This window comes from Nanorana parkeri, unplaced genomic scaffold (assembly GCF_000935625.1).
Source record: "Nanorana parkeri isolate BGI_ZX_2015 unplaced genomic scaffold, ASM93562v1 scaffold386, whole genome shotgun sequence".
NCBI lineage: Eukaryota > Metazoa > Chordata > Amphibia > Anura > Dicroglossidae > Nanorana > Nanorana parkeri.
The window spans coordinates 111,664-136,758 of NW_017306654.1; the positions used below are offsets into that span (position 1 = coordinate 111,664).

Sequence of the window (25,095 nt, forward strand, 5' to 3'; positions counted from 1 at the left end):
TGCAAACTTCCTGTTTAACCTTACAATAGGAACTTTTTGAACATGAAAAAATTAGAAAGACAGAGGACACCATATAAATGTAAAGGATGCACTCTGCATATACAAGTTTATTCAAATGCTTTGAAACACGTAAATGAAAAGGTAAAACTGGATATATTATCCTCTAATGACGGCATACTTACATTGATGATTATAAAAACTAAATCAGCTCTCTTCAAATTGCAGGCATTGTCAGGTCACTACGACCTCGTTCTCATGTCAGACCCTCCTGTACATGACACTCCTTATCTTTACACACCAAACTTAGCATGATGACAGAAAGCTGCAGAGAACCACACTGGTAAACAAGAATACTATGTGAGAATGTCTGTACCATCAAAACCTATGCGGACAATACAGATTTGATTCTAAATAGGCAGCAATAATTAGGCAGAATTATGTAAACAGATCTGACAGCATATGAAATAAAAACTAAGAACTGGGGCAGTAAACACCTCCAAATTGTAATTTGCCAACAATGAGGCTGATTCATAAAAACTGGAAAAAGAAAAACATGTCTGCTAACCATAGGAACCAATCTGGTGTTGTAATCTGCACTGCAGAAGTAAAAGCTGGCATCAGATGGGTTGCTATGGGCCATGCTCCCTTTCCCCAAGTTTTCCTAGAGAGGCCTCAGTTCAATAGAATGAAAAGACTGCAAGCAAGACTTGGAATCTGCTTACTGGTGCATGATGAGGAAGATACCCAGTACAGAGAGAGATAACAATGTAAAAACATAAAACACAGCAAATACATGCATATAAAGATATGGCCAAGTGCAATATAATCATGAATACTGATTTGTGTTTACATTAGGTTTGTATGGAAGAATCTGTAATATTCTCTACTTTGGGAAAGAATACTGGAAATTATTCTTTTACATATAGAGCTGGCATTGTGCATTCCAGTAAGTTGGGACATTGATGTCTACCTCTTGCTGGAAGAACAGCTATTTGTCCCATGGACACCCTTTATAATAAAATAAGGACCCCTGTCCTATAGCTTTTATGTCAATAATAACAGTGCATAATTGGTCACATCTGGGAAATATAAATACATATTTTATTTATTCTTAATAAACTTTTTAAATAATTCAGATATAGTGTATATGCATTTATAGGTGGAAGTCTGAGTCGTAACCCCAAAAGCCATCATTTCGGGGGATCTGGGAGCTGCTCTACCTGTTTCTGGGTAGAGGAAGCCTTTCACTGTCCTTCACAATATCAGAGTGTGCACTGCGAGCAATGGGGGTCAATGGAGGCCTCCCTCAAGCTGTGACAATGTGCAAAGGCTTCCATTAGTGTGTGGCATGAGGTGATCTGGAACCATCTGCAGTGATAATCCCACAGCATCAGGTCATTCTCCAACATAAGCTGCAATTCCGAGGACTCTTTTCTATGTACCCGACTGCATAAATTATAGCTGTAACCAATAGTAACAGTGAGATGTACAATCTCTGATTATAGCCATAATGATTGATGTGCGGTGACTTTCATCTATGATTTAGGTGTAGTAGGTGAATGAGAGCCCCATAGTAATGTAAGTCCAGTAAGTTTTTAATTGCAGCAAATATCATATGTTGTTATTTGTGTGTGTGTAGATAGTGTGTGTGTGTGTGTGTGTAGATAGTGTGTGTGTGTGTGTGTGTGTGTATATAGATAGTGTGTGTGTAGATAGTGTGTGTGTGTATAGATAGTGTGTGTGTGTATAGATAGTGTGTGTGTGTATAGATAGTGTGTGTGTGTAGATAGTGTGTGTGTGTGTGTAGATAGTGTGTGTGTGTAGATAGTGTGTGTGTGTAGATAGTGTGTGTGTGTAGATATTGTGTGTGTGTGTAGATAGTGTGTGCAATGATGAATAAAAACTTACCGGACTTGAAACATTATTGCGACACTCACCCGTGTACTATACCTACTGCTGATATCCAGAGGACCTTTTTGTGGCCCATCAGTCCATAGAGAGCAGCCTGTGTCTCAAGAAGCAATATTCGGGTCCAGCACGGCACCATTACCACAGTAGCATTACAATATGCCTGAAATGTTAAAGAATCCTCCATACATACTCCAAAGGTAAACACAGGTCACAGTGTGTAGTGTTTAATAGTCATAAACAACTGATCTCTGTGTGCTATAAATGTGGTTTTGTTCCTCTTGCTCATGTGCGTTCATTTTAAACTAAAGTCCTAATAATAAAGCTCTAGCCCGGGGAGTATAGGTGGTATATGCATACATCACAGTAATAAATACAGGAGGGGTGAGCAGTTGGCTTTCCAGCATCTTGTGTCGTGCAGTGTCAGGATGGAGTCACTCTACTTGGGATAAGCCTACAGGCCGACCTCTTCTCTGGGGCGTTGTGTCCATACAGGAAGGTTTAGTCTTATGCAGCGCTGGACACAGCTAGTTTCTTCAGGTGATCCATGAAAACTTGTAGACTGACATCATCTGTGAGAATGGGGGATCCAGACTCCTGTGGGAAGAGCGATGCTTATTAGAGACTCTTCCATGAAGCCCCTGAGCCCCACGTGTAGGATGCTCACACTGCAGTCAACACTCTTCTTCCATATTATAAAAACAGAGCAGGCGTTATAGTGGATGTGAATACAAGTGACACACCCCAAATGTAGTACAAACCAAAGGTTCAAGTTTTCTTACTTCACCCAAGTGTACAAAAAAACCTCAGAGAAAGGGAGCTTCTAAGACACCAGATGTTCACTCCCACATGAGACACAGAGAACATATGAGATGTGTAACCTCTGTAATAACAACAATGCAAAGCGTTCCTGCACCATGAAAGGAGCGCTCAAAGTAACACACTGATAAAAGTGGGACGGGATACCGACCTGTCCCCAGCCATACATGTTGTTGTGGGTTTGTGACGGATTCACTTTTGATAGCAGAAAACGAGCCTGGGGGAATATATGTGAAGAAGGTAGAAGAGAAGGTGAGAATATTAACATTCACATTTTACAGACTTCAAATTCATAGAGATCTCCATTTCTGAGAACCAAGGACATCCAAATGTGTTCCAGATCTCTACTGATGACGCCAAACTTTCATTAAAATGCTTTTATATGATGCATGTAACGTATATGGTCTCATTCTGCATTGTATGATGCATGTTACGTATATGGTCTCATTCTGCATTGTATGATGCATGTAACGTATATGGTCTCATTCTGCATTGTATGATGCATGTTACGTATATGGTCTCATTCTGCATTGTATGATGCATGTTACGTATATGGTCTCATTCTGCATTGACAAACAGAAAGAATGCTATTACTCTGGAATAATTTGTTAAAGTTTTTTCTTCTTCTATGTATTAAAACTAAATGAACAAGTACACAGATCATTCTGGAGCTCGTGCCTACTGTTCACTTGATGTTTCTCATGTCTGCTATTTTGGCTATGCTACACCTTATTATATCATTAGATAACACTGCATGCTTTGTTTTCAACAGCCACTTTATATGGACCTATCTCATGCTTCGAGCTGGCCTGACACCCTATCTCCTAATATAAACCAATCATTTCTCAACAATTTACCAAAAATGAATTCTTATCAATTCCTCCGATTTACATGCATTGGAGACTCAGAGTTTTAGATACTGGCACACATGCAAATATATTTTAATGTCATGACAGTGGCAAAGCTCTGCTGTGTGTACTACCATTTTGGACCTCTAATGGTCATGATTCATCCATTAGAATTCCCCTTGTTTCTGTTCTTGGATTCCAGAATGTGAGCAGAATATCTGCTTTACTTCATAAACTAGAACTGCCTACCGTATATACTCGAGTATAAGCCGTCCCGAATATAAGCCGAGGTACCTAATTTGACCCAAAAAACTGGGAAAAAGTATTGACCCGAATATAAGCCGAGGGTGGGAAATGAGGCAGCTACTGGTAGATAGATACCAATAAAATTACATGAATATTTATTTAAAAGAAAAATAACCTAGCTCTGTAAGTGGAAAAGGGGGTGCAGGGCTACATATCATGTACTACGGATCATTTAACCCATTCATATTAGCAGAGGATAATTGTAAATCTATTGTTCAGTGCATTCTATATGTAGTATATAGTACATGTACATATAGAGTGCCTGCAACAATACATTTACAATGATCCTCTGCTAACATGAATGGGTTAAATGATCCATAGTACAGGGCTACATACAGATCATTTAATACATTCATGTTAGTATAATTGTAAATGTATTGTCTGCACTGTATTAGCAGTATATACTCTATATAGAGTATATACTGCTAATACAGTGCAGACAATACATTTACAATTATACTAACATGAATGTATTAAATGATCTGTATGTAGCCCTGTACTATGGATCATTTAACCCATTCATGTTAGCAGAGGATCATTGTAAATGTATTGTTGCAGGCACTCTATATGTACATGTACTATATACTACATATAGAATGCACTGAACAATAGATTTACAATTATCCTCTGCTAATATGAATGGGTTAAATGATCCGTAGTACATGATATGTAGCCCTGCACCCCCTTTTCCACTTACAGAGCTAGGTTATTTTTCTTTTAAATAAATATTCATGTAATTTTATTGGTATCTATCTACCAGTAGCTGCCTCATTTCCCACCCTCGGCTTATATTCGGGTCAATACTTTTTCCCAGTTTTTTGGGTCAAATTAGGTACCTCGGCTTATATTCGGGACGGCTTATACTCGAGTATATACGGTATATGGTAAAGTATATAGTGTATAATCATACTCTATGTACTATATGTTATATACACACTGGTTGGAACACTGCTGTGCTCCTTATGGTATTAACGACCAATCTTTGCAATGATGTTAATTCTTTCACAGATATGCTTTATTGTTGTAGCAACATATGTCTAGAGTTTTATATATATATTTATGAGCTTTGGCTGACTGTTGCTCTCTCTGTCGGTAACGTGGAGGCTCAGCACCCAATGTCGATGATATTTTAACCCATGAAAGCTTTAATAGTTTAGAAGTAATTTATAAGATTTGGGATTGCTTATATGAAAGAATTACACTGTAACTGTACGGCTGAACACCAGGCATAATTTTAGGACACTGGTAACTGAGAAGGGAAGGCATGGAGGTAAGTGTAACTCCTTTTCCAGATCTATTTCCTGGAGTTTACCTTCAAAGAAGTTCTAAACCCAAACTAGCTGACATTTGAAGAACTCCAGGTAAAAAATAAATTCTTAACCCTTGCGGTGAGGCTACCCATGCGCTGCAAGGGTTAAGTGCTCATTTGCATCTAGGTTCACACACAAAAAAAGAGTTATACTCACCTAAACCTTGGATCCGGCCAGCTTGGACAGAGCTCCCTCCAGCTGCCTTCTCCACTGCGGCGTCCTCACATCCTATACACTGTGTAGGACAGGATGAATTGAGGATCCTTAGACTGCTGAAGAGGTGAGGGAAGCGAGGTGGAAGAACTGGCCTAAGAACAAGCCGGCTTGGAGATTCAGGCGAGTATAGCTTTTTTTTTTTTTTAAACCTAGACAGAAACGAGCACTTAATCCTTGCAGTGCAGGGGTAGCCCCACTGCAAGGGTTACAAAATGTGCTGCTTTAATTCACTGGTGCTCTAGTCTTTTTTCATATATTATGGTTTTTAGTCACCAATAACTAAATCTGATCGGTTAAGCAAATGGAAGCAAACATACCTATGTCACATGTGAGCAGCTATGTGAAATTTGGCCACACTGGGTAACAGAGAATTCAGATTAAAGTAAACTAAGTTTTTTTTCTTAAGTGGATAGCTCACTGAAAAAATGTGAACATCTTCTGTGCTGGAAGCAAAGTGTAGATCTCGCTATTAAAGTTTCACATTCACCGTGTTTTAGCTCTTACCTGGCTTCCTCCATGCTCAGTGTCTACATAACGTGGCATTGGGAAACGAGAATGAAGGATTTCCTGCCCATCGTCCAGTGGAGCTTGTAATAAGTGACGGAAATTCTCATATTCTGCCATGTCCTGGTATCCTGCCTTCCTCCACTGTGCAACAGTCTGCAAATTGCCAACACAGGGTCAAATGTTAAACTGTTGGATCTCTTCACAAACATGAACAATGTATGAAGAAAGGACAGGCACCATAACTCCAGACTTACCTCGCCATGATAAATAAGGATCTGAAAAAATGTGTCCATCAATAGGATCCTGTCTGGAAGTATACTGCTGCTGTCCAGTAAAACAGGCTGTAATCACATCAAATAGACAAAAGATGTCTTAATGGTATTTACATCAACCTCACACACAGGTTTCTGGAACAACGTACTGAACTATAAGAATGTATTTGCTTTATATTATAATAAAATAGCGCTTTACAATTTAAGGAAGACATTACAATCACAATACAAATCAAGACAAGATGGTAAGGAGAGCCCTGCCCCTGAGGGCTTACAATTACCATTTGTAATCAGCCACCCCTTATAAGTTATAGCTAGCAGTCGGAAATGGTATGCTAAAAGCTGAAGTTTGGTTACAACACCAAGGACATAACTTACCTACGATGAAGTGCATCCTATGTCCTGCTGGCTAATGGTTAGTGTACACATCCTCCCTTCAGTGATGCTGTATCCTCCTCACAGTGGTGAACTTCCACCCCTCTCACTTATTCACAAAATTCCTACCATGATTTAAGGTGATCTTGTATTGTGTGTAAATATTACATCAGGAGTTCAGAGCTGTGATGAGGATCTGGCATCACTGAATGGAGGATTTTTCGACTAACCAGCAGCCAACAGGATGTAGAATACATTTCACTGGCAGTAAGTTATGTCTCTGGTGCTGTAAAATAATATAAATAATTTGAACTAAACATCAGCCTTGTGTGTCAGGATAGGTGGAGGCTGATGGCAAAATAGATTCACAAATGTATGCTAGCTGCTCTAAAATACATGATGCGCTGTAAGCTGGGTGGCGAGGCAGTTGATGAAGGATGTCTGTCAGCAGAGGATGAGGCAGTGTGTGCTGAAGCTGTGCTGTGTATGGGAAGATGGGGTGCATTGTGAGCAGAAGGGGGGCATGCTGTCAGTGGGGTATGCCAACTAGGGAGGGATGTACTGTGCTTGGGGGAAAGGGGTGCTCTGTGAGCCGGAGGCAGGCTTGCCGAGTAGGAGATGAGCTTTGAGCAGGGTGGGACCTGGAGACATGTGGGGAGGTCTGCTGTGAGAAGGGGTGTACTGGCTAGGGAGGGAAGTTCTGTTCGCAGGTGGGGTGATGTGCATTGGGAGGTGGGTGAGGAGGAATGCTTGTACTGTGAGAGAGGCATTATGGCACAATCTGATCATGGGAGGTGGTGGCAGTGGGTGAGATGTGCTAGAAATTTCTTCTGATGGGAGTGTTAAGTTGCTGCAAGATCTTCTGTGGGGAAGGTGCTGAGGAGCCAGGCAAAGTGCACAGGAGCATGAGATGGAGAAAAAAAGTTTAGCAAACTCGGCTCCCTGCTCTTTGCACGCCCACCCCAGCACCACTGCTTCCAGGGTCCCCTTCTCATAACCTGGGACCTGTACAGCAAGGAGTCTTAGAGCTGCGACACTGGGGTGGGCATGCAAGGGAACAGGGAGTTGGGTTTGCTATTTATGAGTCAGGAGCTGTGACTGAGACAAATGTGAAGAGGAGCCGGGAGACAGGGTTGTATGTGAAGTAGTGGCTCCCTGGCAGAAACAGACATTGGGGCCGCTCTCTGTGTGCTCCCCAATGCTTAGGAGCAGCAGGTGGAGAGATGATCGGGGAGGGTGTTCCTAGCATAGCAGTGGTGCAGGTCTTGGGGAGGGGAAATGAACTGAGGCATGAGTTGTTACAGCTCAAGCAGTCATTATGTAACTAAATCAGAAGGAGATGGGGGGGCAGCCAACAATTCAGGGAAGAGCCACTGCCGCTGTCCTGTCTGTGCTGAGCCAGCTGATGGTGCAAAGTGGGCAGAGGAAGGGGCCACGGCATGCTCAGTACAGCCTATGCAACGCCAGCAACTGTAAATCTCTACAGCAAACTTTACAGGCAAAGGCCGTTTGCTGTTGCAAGGGGGATGTGATGTTGCGGGCGGGCACTGGTCATATTTGTACTGCTGATTTGGTTGGGTAAGTGCAGTGCATCTTTCTCCTGTGACTGGAAATACAGGATTGGACCTGTACCTCTTTTTCAGTCCCCGTCCCCCCAGTGGCCAAACTAAAGTATATTATTAGGAATTTGCTATCAATTTATAAATGTCCTCAGTACAGTAATGCATATCTTTCCATCTGTCATTGTTGAGGAGATATCAGACTACAAATGCCCCCCCCATTAGGACCAGAAAATGAGGACACAGCACATAGAATTATAAAACATGCTCTCTGCACACTTGACTGATGATGAACTAAACTGACGTGACCAGAGATGAGGCTGGACACTGAGCGAAGGCAAATATCTGTACAGCCACACAGAGATATGATGCTTCATCATTTATCAATGCTGAATGTAAACAGTGCTCTGGCACCTAGAAATGCCACTCTCGGCTCCTGCTGAGCCTGAGGTTAATCATTTTTCGCAATTAACATTACGGGAATGCAAGGCCCTGCATCATTAAACAGCACATTAGTGGTTAGCCCCGTGCAGAATATTGGTCACAGATAGAAAGTAAATATTTAACAGCATTGCATCTGAGCACTCTGTCTTTCTACAACAGGCTATATTAGATGGGAGCTGGATTTTATGCCGGTTCCTGATATAGCAGAATATCTAAAAAACGTTTTATATCCTGTACACTGCCATGATCATTGCTGTATAAACGGCATCACACAGAACAGTGAAAGCCAAATCACAGTAAGTAAAGAATGCATGGGTCTAATTCTATGTACTATACATGTGCATTTAAAGAGGTCCTGCCTAAACTAAAACCTTTCTATACTCTCTATGGCAGAATTATTTGGATAATTTAAGCTATGAACTGGATGGAGTCCGAAGCTGAGAAAACTGCTATGTGCATATCAGCTTTGCCCTGAAGCCTCGCTGAGACAGGTGGCAGTCTCCACCACCCTCTGAAAAGCAATTTGCGGTGTGGTCCCATTCATTCCAATTGTCGCGTTTGGCAAGTGGCACCACCAGTCAAATGCGACATTCTGTATATTTTTGGCTACAAAACACAAAACATTGCAGCTGAGGCAATGTATACAGCACTGCAAGGCCGCAGTGCTACCATTGCAGTAGGCAGCCGGGGGGTTTTAAAACTGCCATTCGTGTGAACGAGCCCTAAAACATGACCTGCAAATACTTTGTTGCCTTTATCCACCTTACTTTAAAAGGAGAACTATGAGATGAGTGCTTTTCACGCACCTCATAGTTCTAGCCGACCTGTGACAATGAGACTGTCACAGGACGGCTCAGTAGATCGGGAGGTGAGCGAACACATACCGGCGTTCGCTCACCTCTCGATCCTGTCACAGCTCTCTGCCGTGCCAGGGGAGGGGCTGGATTCCCCCCTCCGATCCGCCAGTGCTGGGCGGATCCAGACATAATTGTCGGGATCCGCTTCAGCTGCGGCGTCTCAGTATACCGCGAGCTGCTGCTCGCGGTATACGGAGCCTAGGGTGACGGGAGGACGCTAGTTTGTGTCCTCCCGTTACCCTAAGGAGAACTATGGGGAAAAGCCTTAACCCAATAGTTCTCCTTTAACCACTAAGTCTTATATATAGCCTTTGACTCAACTCCCAGAATCAGAGATATGTCAGTATAGCTCTTCTAGTCTACCCTTAAAATACTTTTTTTCAGAACAGACAGGAAAAGTAAAAAATTAGAAAAAAACTTGCTCTTTTTAAAACAACTTTTATTTATTTTTTCCTTATCAAAAGTGATCTCTTGCTTGCTGTTGTCAGCAAGGAATAAATCACTATTGCAGTGATCTGTCCCTGAAAGGGGAAGGCAGGGCAAAGTTGGATCAACACCACTCTGGTTAAAGATGGTTGCTGGACACACCCTATAGTCCTTTAGGGCTCATTCACAGAGGCATGCATGCCCATGCAGAGACCTGCTCCTGGGATGGACATGTGATGTGTGTAATTGCATGCAGCCACCTGTACCTTCCTATGGGAGGGCACGGCTGCACGCGGTTACACGCCAACCCAATTCTGCACATCCGTGCTGGTCCGGTTCGAGTCGGCGTGTAACTGAATGCTGCCACATCCTTCCAAAAAGGGAGGTATAGGCGGCTGCACGCATTTACATGCAACACATGTCCCTTCCGGGAGCAGGTCTCTGTACGGGTGTACATGACCATATGAATGAGTCCTTAAGGACACAACATGGATCCAAGAATCTGCTCAACTTGGACAATGATTTTTCTATGAGGACTTTGTGTGAATATATTTTATGACTTGTAGCACTGATTCTGTATGTTCCTTTACAACATTTTCCAAGAGGAGCGTGTGTGTATGTGTGTGTAATCCTTAAAACCTAGAGTTTAGCTTTAATATGTGATAATAATATAAAGAAATTGCAGATTATCTGTACATGACATTTCAGTAAGCACCTTTTAATTTAGAAAAGAAAAATGAAGCAAATGTACACAAGTAACGTCCTACCTCTGGAGGGCCACTGAAGGAATAAGAATAGAGGATGGGTTGAACCATTATAAGAGACTGGGTAAGGTCTTGGCGCATGAAATGGTGTCTGTAATAAGAACTCTCATCAGGACTGTTGTTGAACACTTGAAGGAATGGCGACCTCCTCAGATGAAACATAAACTGCAAGACAGTTCCGTAAGCATGAGGAAACGGCTTATAAATGCAATGCACTATTCTATAAACACAGAAATTTGTTTTGATTTGATCAAATTAGAATTTCCACTTTGAGATCACTTGTGAAACATGTATATGCTCTAAAGATCTCCTGTGCTGTAGTAATAAAAATGCTGTAAAACAAAAGACAAAGGAGGAACATGGTACACTTGGTTCTTCAATAATGAAGGTTTTACTGTATTTTTGAAGTGTTTACTTACCTTCCGACGCTCCCCCACTACCTGGAGAAATATCTAGCAATTCCATGCGACACTCCTCATGCATCCCCATAATACAATGCTTGGTGCCCGAGTAGCTAAATAAAAAGGGGCAGAAGGACTACAGATAGAATATAGTTTTCTGAAAGTGAAACACTTTTGCAGGACTTGGGGTCAGTCTTGGCAATGTTAAGCATGTGGGGGGTAAGTAAATGACGATGACTCCGTCCCCTACTTTATAAGGTCTCCTTATTACTTTGCTCAGTATGGTGTTTCTACAAGGCCTACCCTATTCTACTCTCTCTGTGTGCTGTTTGACTGTTATCATTACAGTATTAACAAGCGGAGCTGTGGAAAATGGAGGGTGTGCAAGGACCACCTTTTATATCACTGTAAGCTGAACCTAGCCTCTTTACATCAGTCATATGCAAAGGTAAAAGAGTTTAGCAGTAAGTGGGCCGAAATCTACTTGCATGGGGGATGACCCTTATTTTGTGCAAAAATCGGAGATTAAATACCTCCCTTCCAAAATATCCACAAGCTACATACTGTGAATAAAAAACAGAATGCTTTTCTTTCCCAACTCCTTTATAGCATGCACATCATTTTCTACAAGCTACTTTTCTCAAAGAACAATAAAAAACATCAAGCTGCAAGAAACATCCATTAATTAGAAAACAGTTTTCATTTAGTCAGTGCAGTCAAAGTAATAACAGCACTTTTCTGACTAGTTTCTATGGATTACTTTTATATTGTTGCTATTACCATGTTATCAAGATAAAATTACCAAACTGAGTATCATAAAGGCTTTTAAACTGCACACCTTAAAAAGTCCCATGATGCTTCGTTTCCTCATTGTATCTATTTACTGGGATGTAGATTGCGATTTTGTACCAATTAAAAGGAGCAACAAACATGCATGCATACCATATTTTCACGTTAAGTGTGCCGAGTACCTTCCTATTTACTTCCTATGAATGTTTTTAAATATGAAAAAAGAAAAGCTGCAGCTGAAGCTGTTCCAAACATAGTGGATGATAAAATTTTGGTTTAGGAGGCACTCTGGTAGTAGATGAAGAGAAGCGGTTTTACATTAGCATTACTTTTCCTAAAGCTTTTTCTCCCTTACTGGCCCCAAAGTGCAGCAAGTAGACATAGAAGTGGCCTTTCATGTCTCTTTTGAGTTCTCCTGCTAGTCAGCTTCATACTTTAAGAGGTTCTGAATGACTTTTATAATGAAGTGCTTCCTTGTAATAGATAGGTAGCAGCGTAAGTGATACAAGAGAAACTAGAGAACAAAAACAATAGAACATAATGCAATGGGATTTTCTCACTTTTCAAGAACAGCTTGACACACTTATTTACCTGTGGGTACAGAGAAAAGGTTTCTGAAAACCGGAAAGAATTGGGATCATCCTTATGATATTCTCCAAATTTCTGACACTATAAAAAGAAGAAAGTATGATCAGGACACTGCCTTACACCTTGAAGAATAAAACAAAGAAAATCTCCAGGTAGAATGTAAAGTGAAACTTGGTATACAATAGTAATAGCTAATAAACGTGATACTAAACTCTCATTACCCCCCATTAGCTTAGAGAATGCCTAGTTATCCACCGTCTGTTGTCTCTAAAATAGCATACTAATTAAAAAACCTTTATCACTTATTACAAGAAATTCACCTCTTCTAATATGGGTAAGATAAAATAAAATCTGGCTGGATGGTATGGGGTCATGCATTTTTTTTTTTAGAAAAACTGGGATCTGGTTGGTTGGTTGGTTGGTTCTCTCAACTATTTGTAGGGACAGTCATTCTTTTGGAATTAAATTCCTGTTTTCCTTCTTTTTGGTCTGATGTGTACCCGCCAATGAATGTATTAACTAACTCCTAATAATGTTTTACTGCACTAAACATCCAACCTCTAAACAAATGCATCATTATTTTGAAAAGTCAGCATAAAGGAAAAGTAGTGATGGAAAAAAGCACTTGTTGAGTTAACCAATCATTGTGTATTAATTCGCCATGGCCCATTTAATGGAGGTGGTCAGGGGGGCGTGCCCCTTGCCTACATACTTTGTGCTATAACGTGTCCCACTTTCAGAAAATTAGAAGGTACTTTTCATTTCATCAATATTCTTTGTACTTCCCTTTTAAAAAATGAAGTCCGATTATCAAAAAAGAACAAAATACTAAAGCTTAATGCAATGCTGTCTAAGTTAATTGCTAGTATCGTCGCTTGCAATGGTCTAAGGTGTTTTTCATATAACTGCCCACTTAATGTACGAGTCATTTCTGACAGCATCTTACCAATCGAATGAGCTGTCGATCAAGCCATCTCAAGACATCAGGACCCTCTTCAGTCTCTGCTCTGTACACAGCCAGCCTGGCCATGAGGATAGCAGCTGCCTCTTGATCAAAAGATGCCGCAATGTTCTGGATCTGAGTCTGAGCATCAGCCCAACTGCAAAAACAATTCACATATAACAGGTATTAAGAATATATTGTATATAATACTCTGGGAGAACAAACATGCACACCACAAAAATCACTCCTTTAAGTAAATAGCACCTTTTAAAGAGCACAGTACAAATTCAGCATTTCAGGATATCAAAATATAATACAAATACTGGTGGTTGATGCTTTTACACTGTGCGACATGCCCAGGGTTGGCACTACATTTCTCTTCATGGAAAACAATGGCCATGCTCCATGGCCATACACGCCACCAAGGTAGGAATGGACATATGTGCCAGATTGTAGGCCAAGTTTACAGAGTTGCATTACCACAGCGTGTAGCAAGGCACAGTTTGTGCATTGGTGTGCTGCAGTGTCATCCATTACAGAGATACAGTGAGAATGCAATGATAGTCAGACACCATCTATGACTCAAGAACTTCCACTATCTTGATGGGCCAGGTAACAAATGCCATCGCTGCTGTCCCTGTGTTTTCTTCTCTGCATCCACACCGCATTAGTAAGCCATAGAACCTTTTTGGTCCACAGCTATGATGTCTGGTCATTACAGTGTTCCAGAAATTCAGCAAAACAGATGATACAAGCAGGAGAACAAGTCACTCAACCACCTCTACCAAATCTTCTTAAGGAACTGCCATCCTCAGTAAGGTCTGTGCTTGACCCAAGGCAAATGCAAAAAGCGAACAAACTGGCACTCCCAGGGATCCTCTTCATATTAAGATTTTATTCATACAGCATAAAACAGCATACAGGTACTTGCTGATGTGTTTCAGCCAATCCAAAGGGCCTTAGTCATAGCCAAAACAGATGACATCTCACAGTATAGACTCACTAAGGTTTTTTTTTTTTGGTTTGGTGAACAGAGCTACTGGCCAGTGAGCATTTCTTTCTGTAAAGAGTACAACTAGACACTCATGTAACAACATAAAATAAAAAAAATTATAATTTGGGTTATTTAATTTTAGTTTTCTACTATGATCTCAAAAGCACTATAAAGTGATGTTACCATAATAACAGTGCAGATGCCTGACAGTGGTATTCAGTTACAATGCTGAGTGCTTATGTGCATATGACACCAACCACTTATGCTTTCCTTCCAAAAACAATTTTGTACAAAAAACATTTCCTTTCTTATCCTGTTATCTCTCTTGGACTAATTCAATTTGGTTATCCTCACCAATGGCCTATAGATCCCAGATCTCCCTGTATTATATTTAACAGACTGATAATCTCCACTTCCTGAAGTGAGTTCATGTTAGTTATGCATTTCAATGACAATGGCAGAGCAAAGCTGAATTGGAATATTTGGAGTCAAATATAAATTACTCTCTAGATCTTAATCAATAAATGGTCAGTTTTGGTCAGTGGTTATAGGAAATGATAAACTCCATTTAAAAAGCAGACAAATATGTAAATAAACCAAGTAAGAAAATTATACCGTATTTGCAGGCGTATAAGACGAGTGGGTGTATAAGACGACCCCCTAATTTTCCACTTAAAACATAGGTTTTGGGCTATAGGTTTTGGGCTATTCTCGTCATATAAGACTACCCCACTTCCGAGGCAACACCATTTAAAAACATCATGGATGGATGTGCGGTAATACTGTATGTACGGTAGGTTCGGCTACATACAGTATATAACGCTGAGCCAATCACGGCGAGCGATGTATTCTATTAATGATTACAAAGCCTGTTTGGATTGGCAGAGGTTGTGTACATCGCTCACCGTGATTGGCTCAGCTCGGTATACTTTATGTAGCCGAAGCTACCGTACATACAGTATTACCGCACATCCATTGGGCTGACAGATTAGGGATGTTCATTTTGGGCCACCTTGGCCCAAACGAACTAAAGGTATACATTGAATACCGGGGATGTTTTTAAGTATAAAAAGTAGTCTTATACGCCAGCAAATACAGTACATTTGTGCACATTCCTTGAGTGTAGGAGAATAGGACAGGCTGTGGAAAAATACAACACCATTGCTGGCACCGTGAACACATTAAAGAATCTTCTGACCAGTAAAGAGGTGGGGACAGTAGTTAAGCTGGTCATAAAATGTGAATGATCTTTACGTGATTAGAATAGATAATTGTGGAGGGTGTATGGCTAAAGTTTGGCCTTGCTATGTTGTTACTTTATATTGAAAAATAACTCTGTCCCTATGACTGTATATAGTTCTCAATTACCAGTTTTTACATCTTGTTTCCTAGTTATAAGAATGGTTGATGGCTCCAGGGAATGTATTGAGTCTGGACTTGCTGTGACATGCTGTACAACATGGTCAGACACCTCAGACCAGGTCATTGTGAGAAGACACAAAGGTCAACATCCTATCAAATCAAGCTTTCCACAACAAGAAAAAGAAAAGCTTGATGGAAGAAATAAACTTTCTGCAGCAAAACGTGTCCCACACCATGGACTTCAAAAGAACGTTGAATAAAAATAGCTGTTATTTTCTCAGCAAAAATCAGCAGCATAGAATGTGAACATTTTATATACAGGTGAAACTCGAATAATTAGAATATCGTGCAAAAGTAATTGCAGTAAGTGCTGCAAAAGGGGCCCAAACCAAGTACTGAGTACATATGCATGCTTGTACTTTTCAGAGGTCCGATATTGTTCTATGTACAATCCTTGTTTTACTGATTGCATGTAATAATTTACTTTTTTGAGGTTGTGGATTTGGGGTTCTTGGGGTTTTCATGAGCTGTAAGCCATAATCATCACAATTATGACAAATCACGGCTTGAATTATCTTGTAAGCCAGTAATGAGTCTATCTCATGTATTAGTTTCACCTTTTAAGTTGCATTAGTGAAATAAATGAACTTTGCACGATATTCTAATTATTCGAGTTTCACCTGTACATGATCATCATACTTGTAATTCTGGTTTTGCAATATATTGCATTAAGTGCCCCTAGAGCTTGCTTTACACCCTTCACAATGTTTGAAACATAATATTGAATATAATATTATCACGCAGTCAGAAATAAGGAATAGTTTGGAGAACCAAGCGGTTGCTGACCATTTTATTAAACAGGGGCATTCTGTATCTCAGCTGAAATGATCAGGTCTTGGATGAATTAGCCGAGTCGGGGTGGCAGGGAAAAGATCCTACTGAAGAAAGAAGCAATTTGAATGAGAAGATTACAAACTCCATCCTTGCTAGGTTTGAATTAATAATACGATTTGTTGTCCCTTTTGTGAATGTGATGCTTTACGTCCTTGGTTCTCAACTGGTGGGTCGTGACCCCATGGTTCAGTGGGTCACCACATGCCTTCCGCTTTTCTAGGTTAGAGGCTCCTCTGCCTCTCCCTAGCGCAGCACTGTCAGTTCTCACGCCAAGCAGCCATTCAAAATATGCTGCCCAGCATGGAGTGTCAGCTTGAGATGAGATGGGGCTATGGCCGCGAGGGAGCTCTATCCATATGTGCATTGCTTACAGCTCCCTTGTCTGCCCTGTAGAGGTGCCTGGACAAGAGTAACGTCACATTCTGGCTCCTGGCACCTCTACAGGGAGCGCAAGGGAGCTGTACAAGCAATGCACATAAATGTCAGTGTTTCTGAGGGCCCGTTCACACTAGTACAGTGCGTTAATCACATAGTACCGTGCGATGAACGCACTGTACCACGCAATCGCACCTACTATGAATTCTGGTGTACGCCCAAACCGTAGCTTAATGCCGTGTGTTCCATTGCAGTGCGATTTGGGTCGCGACTTAATGACCGAGGAGAAATGTGGGTCCTGAGGATACACAGGTTGAGAACCACTGCTTTATGTGTTATATTTCTGTATTGTTGTATCTCTCCAACTGATTTTTAATGTTATTGTGATCTTAGGTGTTTTTGAATTTAAGTCTGAACCAAAAAATACAGCAAGTATTCATTTTTATACCAGTGGTTTAATAACTATTGACTTCATTTGAAATAACCAACACAGCAAATATATTTGTCATTTGTAATATTTGCAGGCTAAGTATTGCTTTAATATTGGACATTGTGAGAGGTACCAGATGTGTTTGAACATAGTTCTCCTTCGGGTCCGCTGCTTAGAGCCAGGGCTACAGCTCAGTGTTAAAGCACTGGACTGTAGATAGAGAGGCCCTTGGTTTAAATCTGGTTGCCCCCTGTGCGGTTTGGCTTTTGAGTCATGTGATTCTCAGTGATGATGTTCATCATCAGGGTTGCCGAGTTTAGTAGGTGGGGTTATAATGTTATTCAAAGGGATTGGGAAACATTTACATTTTGTAATAGGTTCCCCATCAGTTCCAGCCCTTCCTTTTCTTTTGGGAGGCTGGAATTTCCTGAACGTTTTTGATTAGATGCAGGCTGTATTAGTGTTTCTTCACTGAAAAAAGTTGAAGTTCCTCATCAGGTCCTCTTACTTGCTGTTTGATTAGCTCATGATTTATTGATGTGGCAGTTTGTGATTGGTTATGGGGATATTTAAACAAGTGTTGGGTCAAATGATAAAAGACAAATTCCAACTCACCAAACAATAATTTCATAAATATCTCCAATTATGGAATGCTACAACAAAATCAAGTTAAAACATTTACCCCCATCATAGCTCATTTAAAACCCATGGTGGTCGTTAGCCAGTACAAGAAAGGGCCTCCTCTCTCTGTGTTATATTACACTCTGTCTGGAGGCCTGATAGCTAGAACAATTTTACCCTGCAAAAAAGGTTGGGGAGAGGACTTAGACGTTATCACTGGGGGAAACTGGAATATGGCACCTAAAGCTGTCCCCAGGGTCTCTCTTTCCCCAACACAGAGAATAACGCAATTGTTTAAATTACACACAGTGTACCACACTCTGCAAAAGCTGTTCCAATGGCACAGAACGAACTCTCCAGATTACCCCAGATGTCATGGGAAACCTGCAAACCTAAAGAGGAACTCTACCCATATCTTTAATATAACCGCAAAGACACCTTTAGAAATGTTTAGTGATTGCAATCTACAAAGAGATATTTATAAATAATTGCAGGCTTTGTATTCTTTCTATACCTTATTTTACTTTTCCTCCCCATTCTTCTCGCAGTGGTCATTTTTACTAATGGCAAATTACTAGATCTCCCTTTACTTCCTGGAATTCTGGCACATCCCTATTGGGTTTTTTAAATTATTTTACAAAGACTGCAGGAGGTGAAGTGAGACTTTTCCTAACACAGAACAAAGAGAAAAGCTAGAGAAACAGAACAACTAAGGTGAGGAGATCCCACTGCTAAAAGAAGGCAAAGAAGCCAATGTGTGGATCGGCCCACTTCTGCATACCCATAAATGATATTTCAATGACTATACCACTTGATGAAAGCTAGAAATACTTCGAAAGGACTGGTCAGGTCACATAAGAAAATCAGGTAGTATATGAGCTGTTTCACATATATCTTTGAGGCAGCAGACTACTTACTTTCTTGCTACTGTGGTTACTCGGATTCGCCGCTGTCCACTTGAGTGCTGATACTGTGTCACAAACTGGATTGCACCTCGCCCTCCCTGTGGAATGGGAGCATTGTGCTAAACAAACAAGATGAAAACATTAATTAAAACATCTGTCAAATTGCCACATTTTGATTCATCTGACATTTTCATAACACCAGGGACCTCAACATGAATAAATTAATGAGGAAGGTATGTACTTGTCGGCACAGCTTTCAAGATTATACATTGAGTGTATACACACTGCAGCAGCAGCTTCATTATGTGCCTCTATATTGGCAATGTGACCATCTCACACTTAACACTTTCACTACTAGAGATTTTTCCATATTGAATCTTTTAGCTTTGACATAGAATACATCTTATGTAGGGTCATATGTACACATTTTCATGGTGAGTGGTAACGTGATATTAAACATAAAACAAAATATAGTAAATTCTGAAATGAAAAAAAGAAGTTTGTAGTTAACATTTAAGTGACAATTGTTAAAGGCTTAGGACTGGTTAATGTACTAAAGACAATAATAGGTATGCAGTCCAGGAGAACATCCGTAAGAATTACACTGGGTACACATACTGCAATGAGCTCCTTAGTTACAACTCAAATGTTCTTTAGGAGAAGAAACAGAGAGTGGCCAGATTTAACAAACGTGTCTCATTAAAGAAATGGACACTGCAACGGTTTACTTTTAGGAACAATTATGAAGACTTGAGAATCAAACTGAGACGTAATAGCAATCAACGGCTTTTCAAGTAACCTCTTACAATCAAAGGCTTTTAGCTGCAACCACAATTCAGATGTTTTAGAAATTTTGCTCCCCAACACTCACGATACGATCTCTCTTATAATTGTTACACTTGTGACATGAAAACGACTCTTAGGAATAGCACACCGCCATCTCCACTAATTAACTGAGCCACCGTTAAATTGACAGACATCAAATATAATCAGTGTAATAAAACATCATGTGAAATTAGAGTCACAGGTTGTGTTGCTACACTACACATTGCTCCTGAAAATACAGCGGAGAGGAAATTGAGAAGACGATGACCAGCAATAAAAAATGAACTGGCAGATGGAATAGTTTGAGTCTCAGTCTCTAGGGCTTAGACACTTGTATGCCTCTAGCAAACGCTGGATACAACAGGATGCTGCATGTCAAATGATTACTGATCCATAGATGTCTGCTATACAACTGTCCACCCAAGTGTAGGCAGTGCCGGTATCCAACACCTACAGAATTCCATCAGCTGCCCCCTTCAAGAATTCTACATTTAACCTCAGACTCATCCATGGAAGACACTTGCTGGCTGGTAAGTCAGTTTTTTCATTAAGCATGCCGTTTGTTTCATCTCGGGTTTTGTCCTTATTAGTGTCATTTCCTGACATTTAGTTTGACACTTTGTAGTTAAAAAGTGGTTTGTCGTAAATACATAGCACAATCTTATGAGTTTGTGGTCTACTCAGGAATTTTATGAATAACTTGCGTGTCTATTATGTTTCCTCACGGCTAAAAGATCTGTTTTGTTATGTCAGTTTAGGACACTTTAAAAGCCATGTTTATGACTACTCTGACAGATCGAGAAAATAGAAAGAAATATGTTTTCTAGCTACAGTACGATCACTCTTGTGGAAGAAAGCCCCTTATAATAACATAGGTTATCCAGAGATCATTGGACTGGGTTCCAAATAGAAACTCTAAACTCTATAAACTCTCAGTTTAGAGTTGAATTTGCAAAATCTCTATCAAAAAACCTCAACAGGTAAAGGGAAGGATCAGTATGAGGAATTTCAGGGTCAGTGTACCACTAAACACTGTCTGCACTACCAACAAGATGATATCAGGATGCAACAAGTATTTTAAAAATTGATTAATTTGGCTTTTAAGTTTTGATACATTTCCACAGTACAAGCACAGATATAACAATGCATCAATGTTTACCATGTGTGACTGTGAAATGACTATACCAGGGTACACACTATATAGGAAAGACATATTAGCAAAGGGCCATTCATGTCAAGAATGGCATAAAACATTAATCAAAGGCAAATAGACTACTTGAAAGCCTCTGGGTCTGTCTACAAACCAGAGAGGGATCTTCCCATAGAATATGTAGAAGAATAAAGCCCCCCTCCCACACCACCAGAGAGTCTAAGGATTACGATAACCTATTGATTGATTGATGAGAGAAATCAAATGACAATGAAGGGAGAAGTTTTATTAAGGGTGACTTTAAATAGTGAGGAGAGGATTTTACGGTGAGTCACAAAAGTGTGCCGGACATTAAATTAAGTTTTTAAATTGGGCTTACAAGCAGGAGACCATATTCTAGACCTGTACTGACAAATGGGGATCAATTCTCCGATGTCAATGTGGAAGAACATTTGTGTTCTAGTGACCACCAAACGTTTTGGTTTATTATTAGAACAACTGAAAAATTATATACAAAAAACAAACATTTTAGGTTCTCAAAAGATCATAGTTTGCTGACATTTCTAAAAAATTAATGAAGAGGTTGGAGTAAAGCAAAATTAATTTGTAATCAGTGGGCACTACTAAAGTCTACCATCTTGTAGTCAAATTATATTTCCATTCAATTTAGTAAACAGAAGAATACAAAAAATGGTTCATTACAAAAGGTGAGTGAGTAAGATAGTAAAAGAGAAAAAACAAAACAGTATATAGGAGATACAAGAAAATGGAAAGTTAATACAGAAGTGTATAAAAGCAGACAAAAAGGAGGCCAAACATTTTCGGTGCTGCTACAGCACAGAACGAGGAGGAAATGGCTTATTCTGTTAACCACTTGAGTTCCTGGACCTTTTCTCTTTAGAACTTCCTTGAGTTCCAGGATGTTTTTTGTGTTTTGGTGATATCTCTGTTCCACACTTGATATCTTATAGGTTTTGTAATCTACTTTAACATATCATGCATCATTTTTCTTGGGATATATGGGGCTTTCATTTGATAATAGATTTGAACACACATTGATATTTTCATTAGAAACATTGAAAATACATTTTTAAAAATGCATTGTCCTATAATTCTTTCCAATGCAACATTTGCATAATTAGCTCAACCCCAGATATGTAGCCCGAAATATAATCGTCAAAGTCTGCTGATTAAAAGGATATCCTATAAGTGGGATTTTTATGTAACATAACAAAATGGTAAAGCTAGTGTAGGTTTGCACTTTATTTCATATTCCCTCTCAAAGCTATATTGTGGTGCACACAGGAAATAAAATAGGATATTTGTACTTACCATAAAATCGTGGAGCACAGGAATTCTTAGACTGTCAGGTTATACTGCTGCCTACAGGAGAAATGGAAACTGGCAACAAAAAAGCTGTTGGCCAACACAGGATAACCCAGCCACAACCATCATGCCTCAGTTTTTTGTCAAAATAAAACAGAGAGCATGAAATAAATACTGAGGAGAGGATTTTACGGGGAGTCACAAAAGTCTGATTTTCTTTATCGTCCATTAATTTTATCAACACAGGAATTCTTAGAATTCTTCGACTGTCGGGATGTCCAAAAGCAGTCCACCAAAGGGGTGGGCAACATAGCATCAGATGAGGCCTGAATATCCACCTGGTAATACCTAAGCAATAAAAATAGAAGACCGGGTGGTAGTGTTGCAAAAAATATTGCGCGATGCCAAAAAGCGCAAGAAGCACTTACAGATCTAGTAGAGTGCACCTTGATTGGACCGGGTGAAACCTGATTCTTAAGACCATAAGTTTGGATGATGGTCTGTCTGGGTCACCTAGAGATAGTTAACGGAGAAGCCAGTGCACCCTTACAGGGTCCATCAAGTATTTAAAAAAAAGGTATCAGTCCTCCTCAAGAAGCAGTGCCTGAGAGACAGACTCTCCCAGCCTGAATCACATCCAGACAATGGAGGGATATTTCCTTTTGGTGAACCGAAGAAAACACATCCATTCCCCTGTGAACACAAACAAAAACTGAGGCATGATGGTTGTGGGCAGGGTTATCTTCTGCTGGGCAATGGCTTTTTGTGGCCAGTATCAATTTCTCCTGTAGGTGGCAGTATAACAGTTTAGAATTATAAGAACACCTGTGTCCCACAATAAATAATAAAAGAAACATTTGGTTTACACATTTGGTTGGGGTAATATTTACATAAGATTAAGTTGGGTTGGCGAAAATACAAACTGACAGGTTTAAAATTGCTAAAATTCCAACAATGGCATTGTGTTTGTTTACATGTGTAAATGACGCTCACACCGAAAACGCAAATGTCATTCATTGTTCTGACGTCAGAAAAAAAAATCTGTGGAGGTTTTTTTGATGCAAAATATTTATATACAATTTATATTTTAAATATTATTTTCTGTTGGCCTCTTTTGTATCTGGTCAGTCGAGACCTGATCTAGACCCCTCCCCCCCACATGCAACAGCAGATCTCATAGTGCTAGTTGCATTAGATCCAGCAATATACCTGAAACTTGCAGGAGGAAAGTTCAAAACAAACCTAAGTATTACATTTTACAGAAATAGTAGTTGATGTTTGGGAAAGACTTTTAGTAGAGGTAGTGGGTCAAACAACCGTTAGGGTGTGGTTTATACACCATTGGAATAGCTGTTCACTCTGGTTTATAAGCCTTGGTGTTTTTCACAGGACATTATGGCCACTAGAAGAAGCTGAGGGGCACATACAATGTCTATGCTCTTCAGTTCTACCTAGTTGCCATAATGTGGTGCAAACTTGTTTGCGTAGCTGTTCGCTATGTGTACGATTTTTAAATCACATTCTTAGTGAATTTAAAGATGCTTGGAACAAACAGACCTGTAATCAGACAAAAAAAAACAAAACAAAACAAATGAAAAACAAAGAGGGCAGACTTTATGGAACGATTGTTCTTTTCCTACTGTCACTCTTCTATGTTTCGATGAATGTACCAAGTGGCAGTTGTCACTAGGTAAACAAATAAGCGGATTGTAACAAATGACCCATACATGATTATATCATATTAAACTATGCCTATACTAAATAATAAATCATAGCCAAATAGTGTAAACATTGTACATGTGCATGGTATACTAAAAGTCATTAATCAATAGAAAACTTGTACTGAGAAAAAGCGTGTATGAATGTAAACTCAAAGACAAATGAAAACTATTCCTTCTACGGCAACTGAGAACGCTTATGATAATTCAGTATAGATGAAAACATAAGTCTTTCTGGAACCATCACAGAAATGAGCAATATCCACTTGCCCATTGTAGAACCTGAGGCAAGTAAGATATTAAAACAATACGTTCAAATGGCAAATCTAATAACCAAGAAGCACATTTTTAAGACACTTTATGTAGTGCACGCAAGATAACCCTGTGATATCTGGGCAAGAATACCCTCAGGCTCTAAGAGGTGATCTGATTGCACCTTGTTCTAGCGGAAATTTATAGATATTTCTGTTATTTCAGGGTTATGTATTATATAGTGTAAACAGCAGTCGCACGCCCCTCTTAGTAATCTGAAATCTGTTACATCAAATCTGGTTAGTTTGGGTTACAGCCCTTTGCACTCATCTGTTGCCATATGATTGCGCCAACTTTTTTTTTTTTTTAAAGCAGAACAGAAGAAAAACAAAGTTAAAATAAAAATGTGCTTATGCAATATATGATAAAATGTTAGTAATTCTGCTCAGCCACTCTTTTTTGCATAACCTTGCAGCCAGGGCAATGTTGCTTTTCCTATTGGTGCTTCTTGTGTAACCTGTATGGCCACTGACTATGAACAAAAATCATTATACTGCTGGGGTCCTGCCTATCCTCCCCTCCTCCTGTGAACTATCTAAAACTCTCACTTTCCAGCTCAAAATATCTTAGATGGACAACATTGTGCAATGTGCCTCGATGGGTTAAGGTATGCACCCTTTGAATGACGTGTTCAAAAGGGCTATGCTAGTATAAAACCCCAGATATAAATTCAGCAGCACGGCAAGAAGATCACATATAGTCCATGTAACTCAGATTTCAAGAGGATGCAGCACTTTAAATTAAGAGTTTTCACTGCAGTGTGGGTAGAAGTAACATATAACCTTCACCTAAAACTGACTCACCAGAATGTTGGACCTTGGTTACAAAAGAGCTCAATATACACTTATTCA

The 25,095-nt window shown here is 39.9% G+C and overlaps 2 protein-coding genes across 4 annotated transcripts in view; one reads left to right on the forward strand and one right to left on the reverse strand.

Annotated features, from left to right (window-relative positions):
* Positions 1–2,236: 2,236 nt before the first annotated feature.
* LOC108789305 (protein transport protein Sec23A) overlaps positions 2,237–25,095 on the reverse strand; it is a 78,498-nt gene continuing 55,639 nt past the window's right edge. For both annotated transcript variants that reach the window (XM_018559277.1, XM_018559276.1), the window contains 8 exons: positions 18,926–19,032; positions 13,336–13,489; positions 12,393–12,470; positions 10,615–10,776; positions 6,169–6,255; positions 5,912–6,067; positions 2,879–2,944; positions 2,237–2,505 (listed from right to left, as the gene is read on the reverse strand). In XM_018559277.1, coding sequence (XP_018414779.1) covers positions 2,416–2,505; positions 2,879–2,944; positions 5,912–6,067; positions 6,169–6,255; positions 10,615–10,776; positions 12,393–12,470; positions 13,336–13,489; positions 18,926–19,032 — 900 coding nt within the window. In that variant the 3' untranslated portion in view covers positions 2,237–2,415. The remainder of the gene's footprint in view (positions 2,506–2,878; positions 2,945–5,911; positions 6,068–6,168; positions 6,256–10,614; positions 10,777–12,392; positions 12,471–13,335; positions 13,490–18,925; positions 19,033–25,095) is intronic.
* Positions 20,247–25,095, forward strand: part of LOC108789306 (rhodopsin, GQ-coupled-like) — a 22,594-nt gene continuing 17,745 nt past the window's right edge. For both annotated transcript variants that reach the window (XM_018559278.1, XM_018559279.1), the window contains exon 1: positions 20,247–20,268. The gene's annotated coding sequence lies outside the window, so the exon portion shown is untranslated. The remainder of the gene's footprint in view (positions 20,269–25,095) is intronic.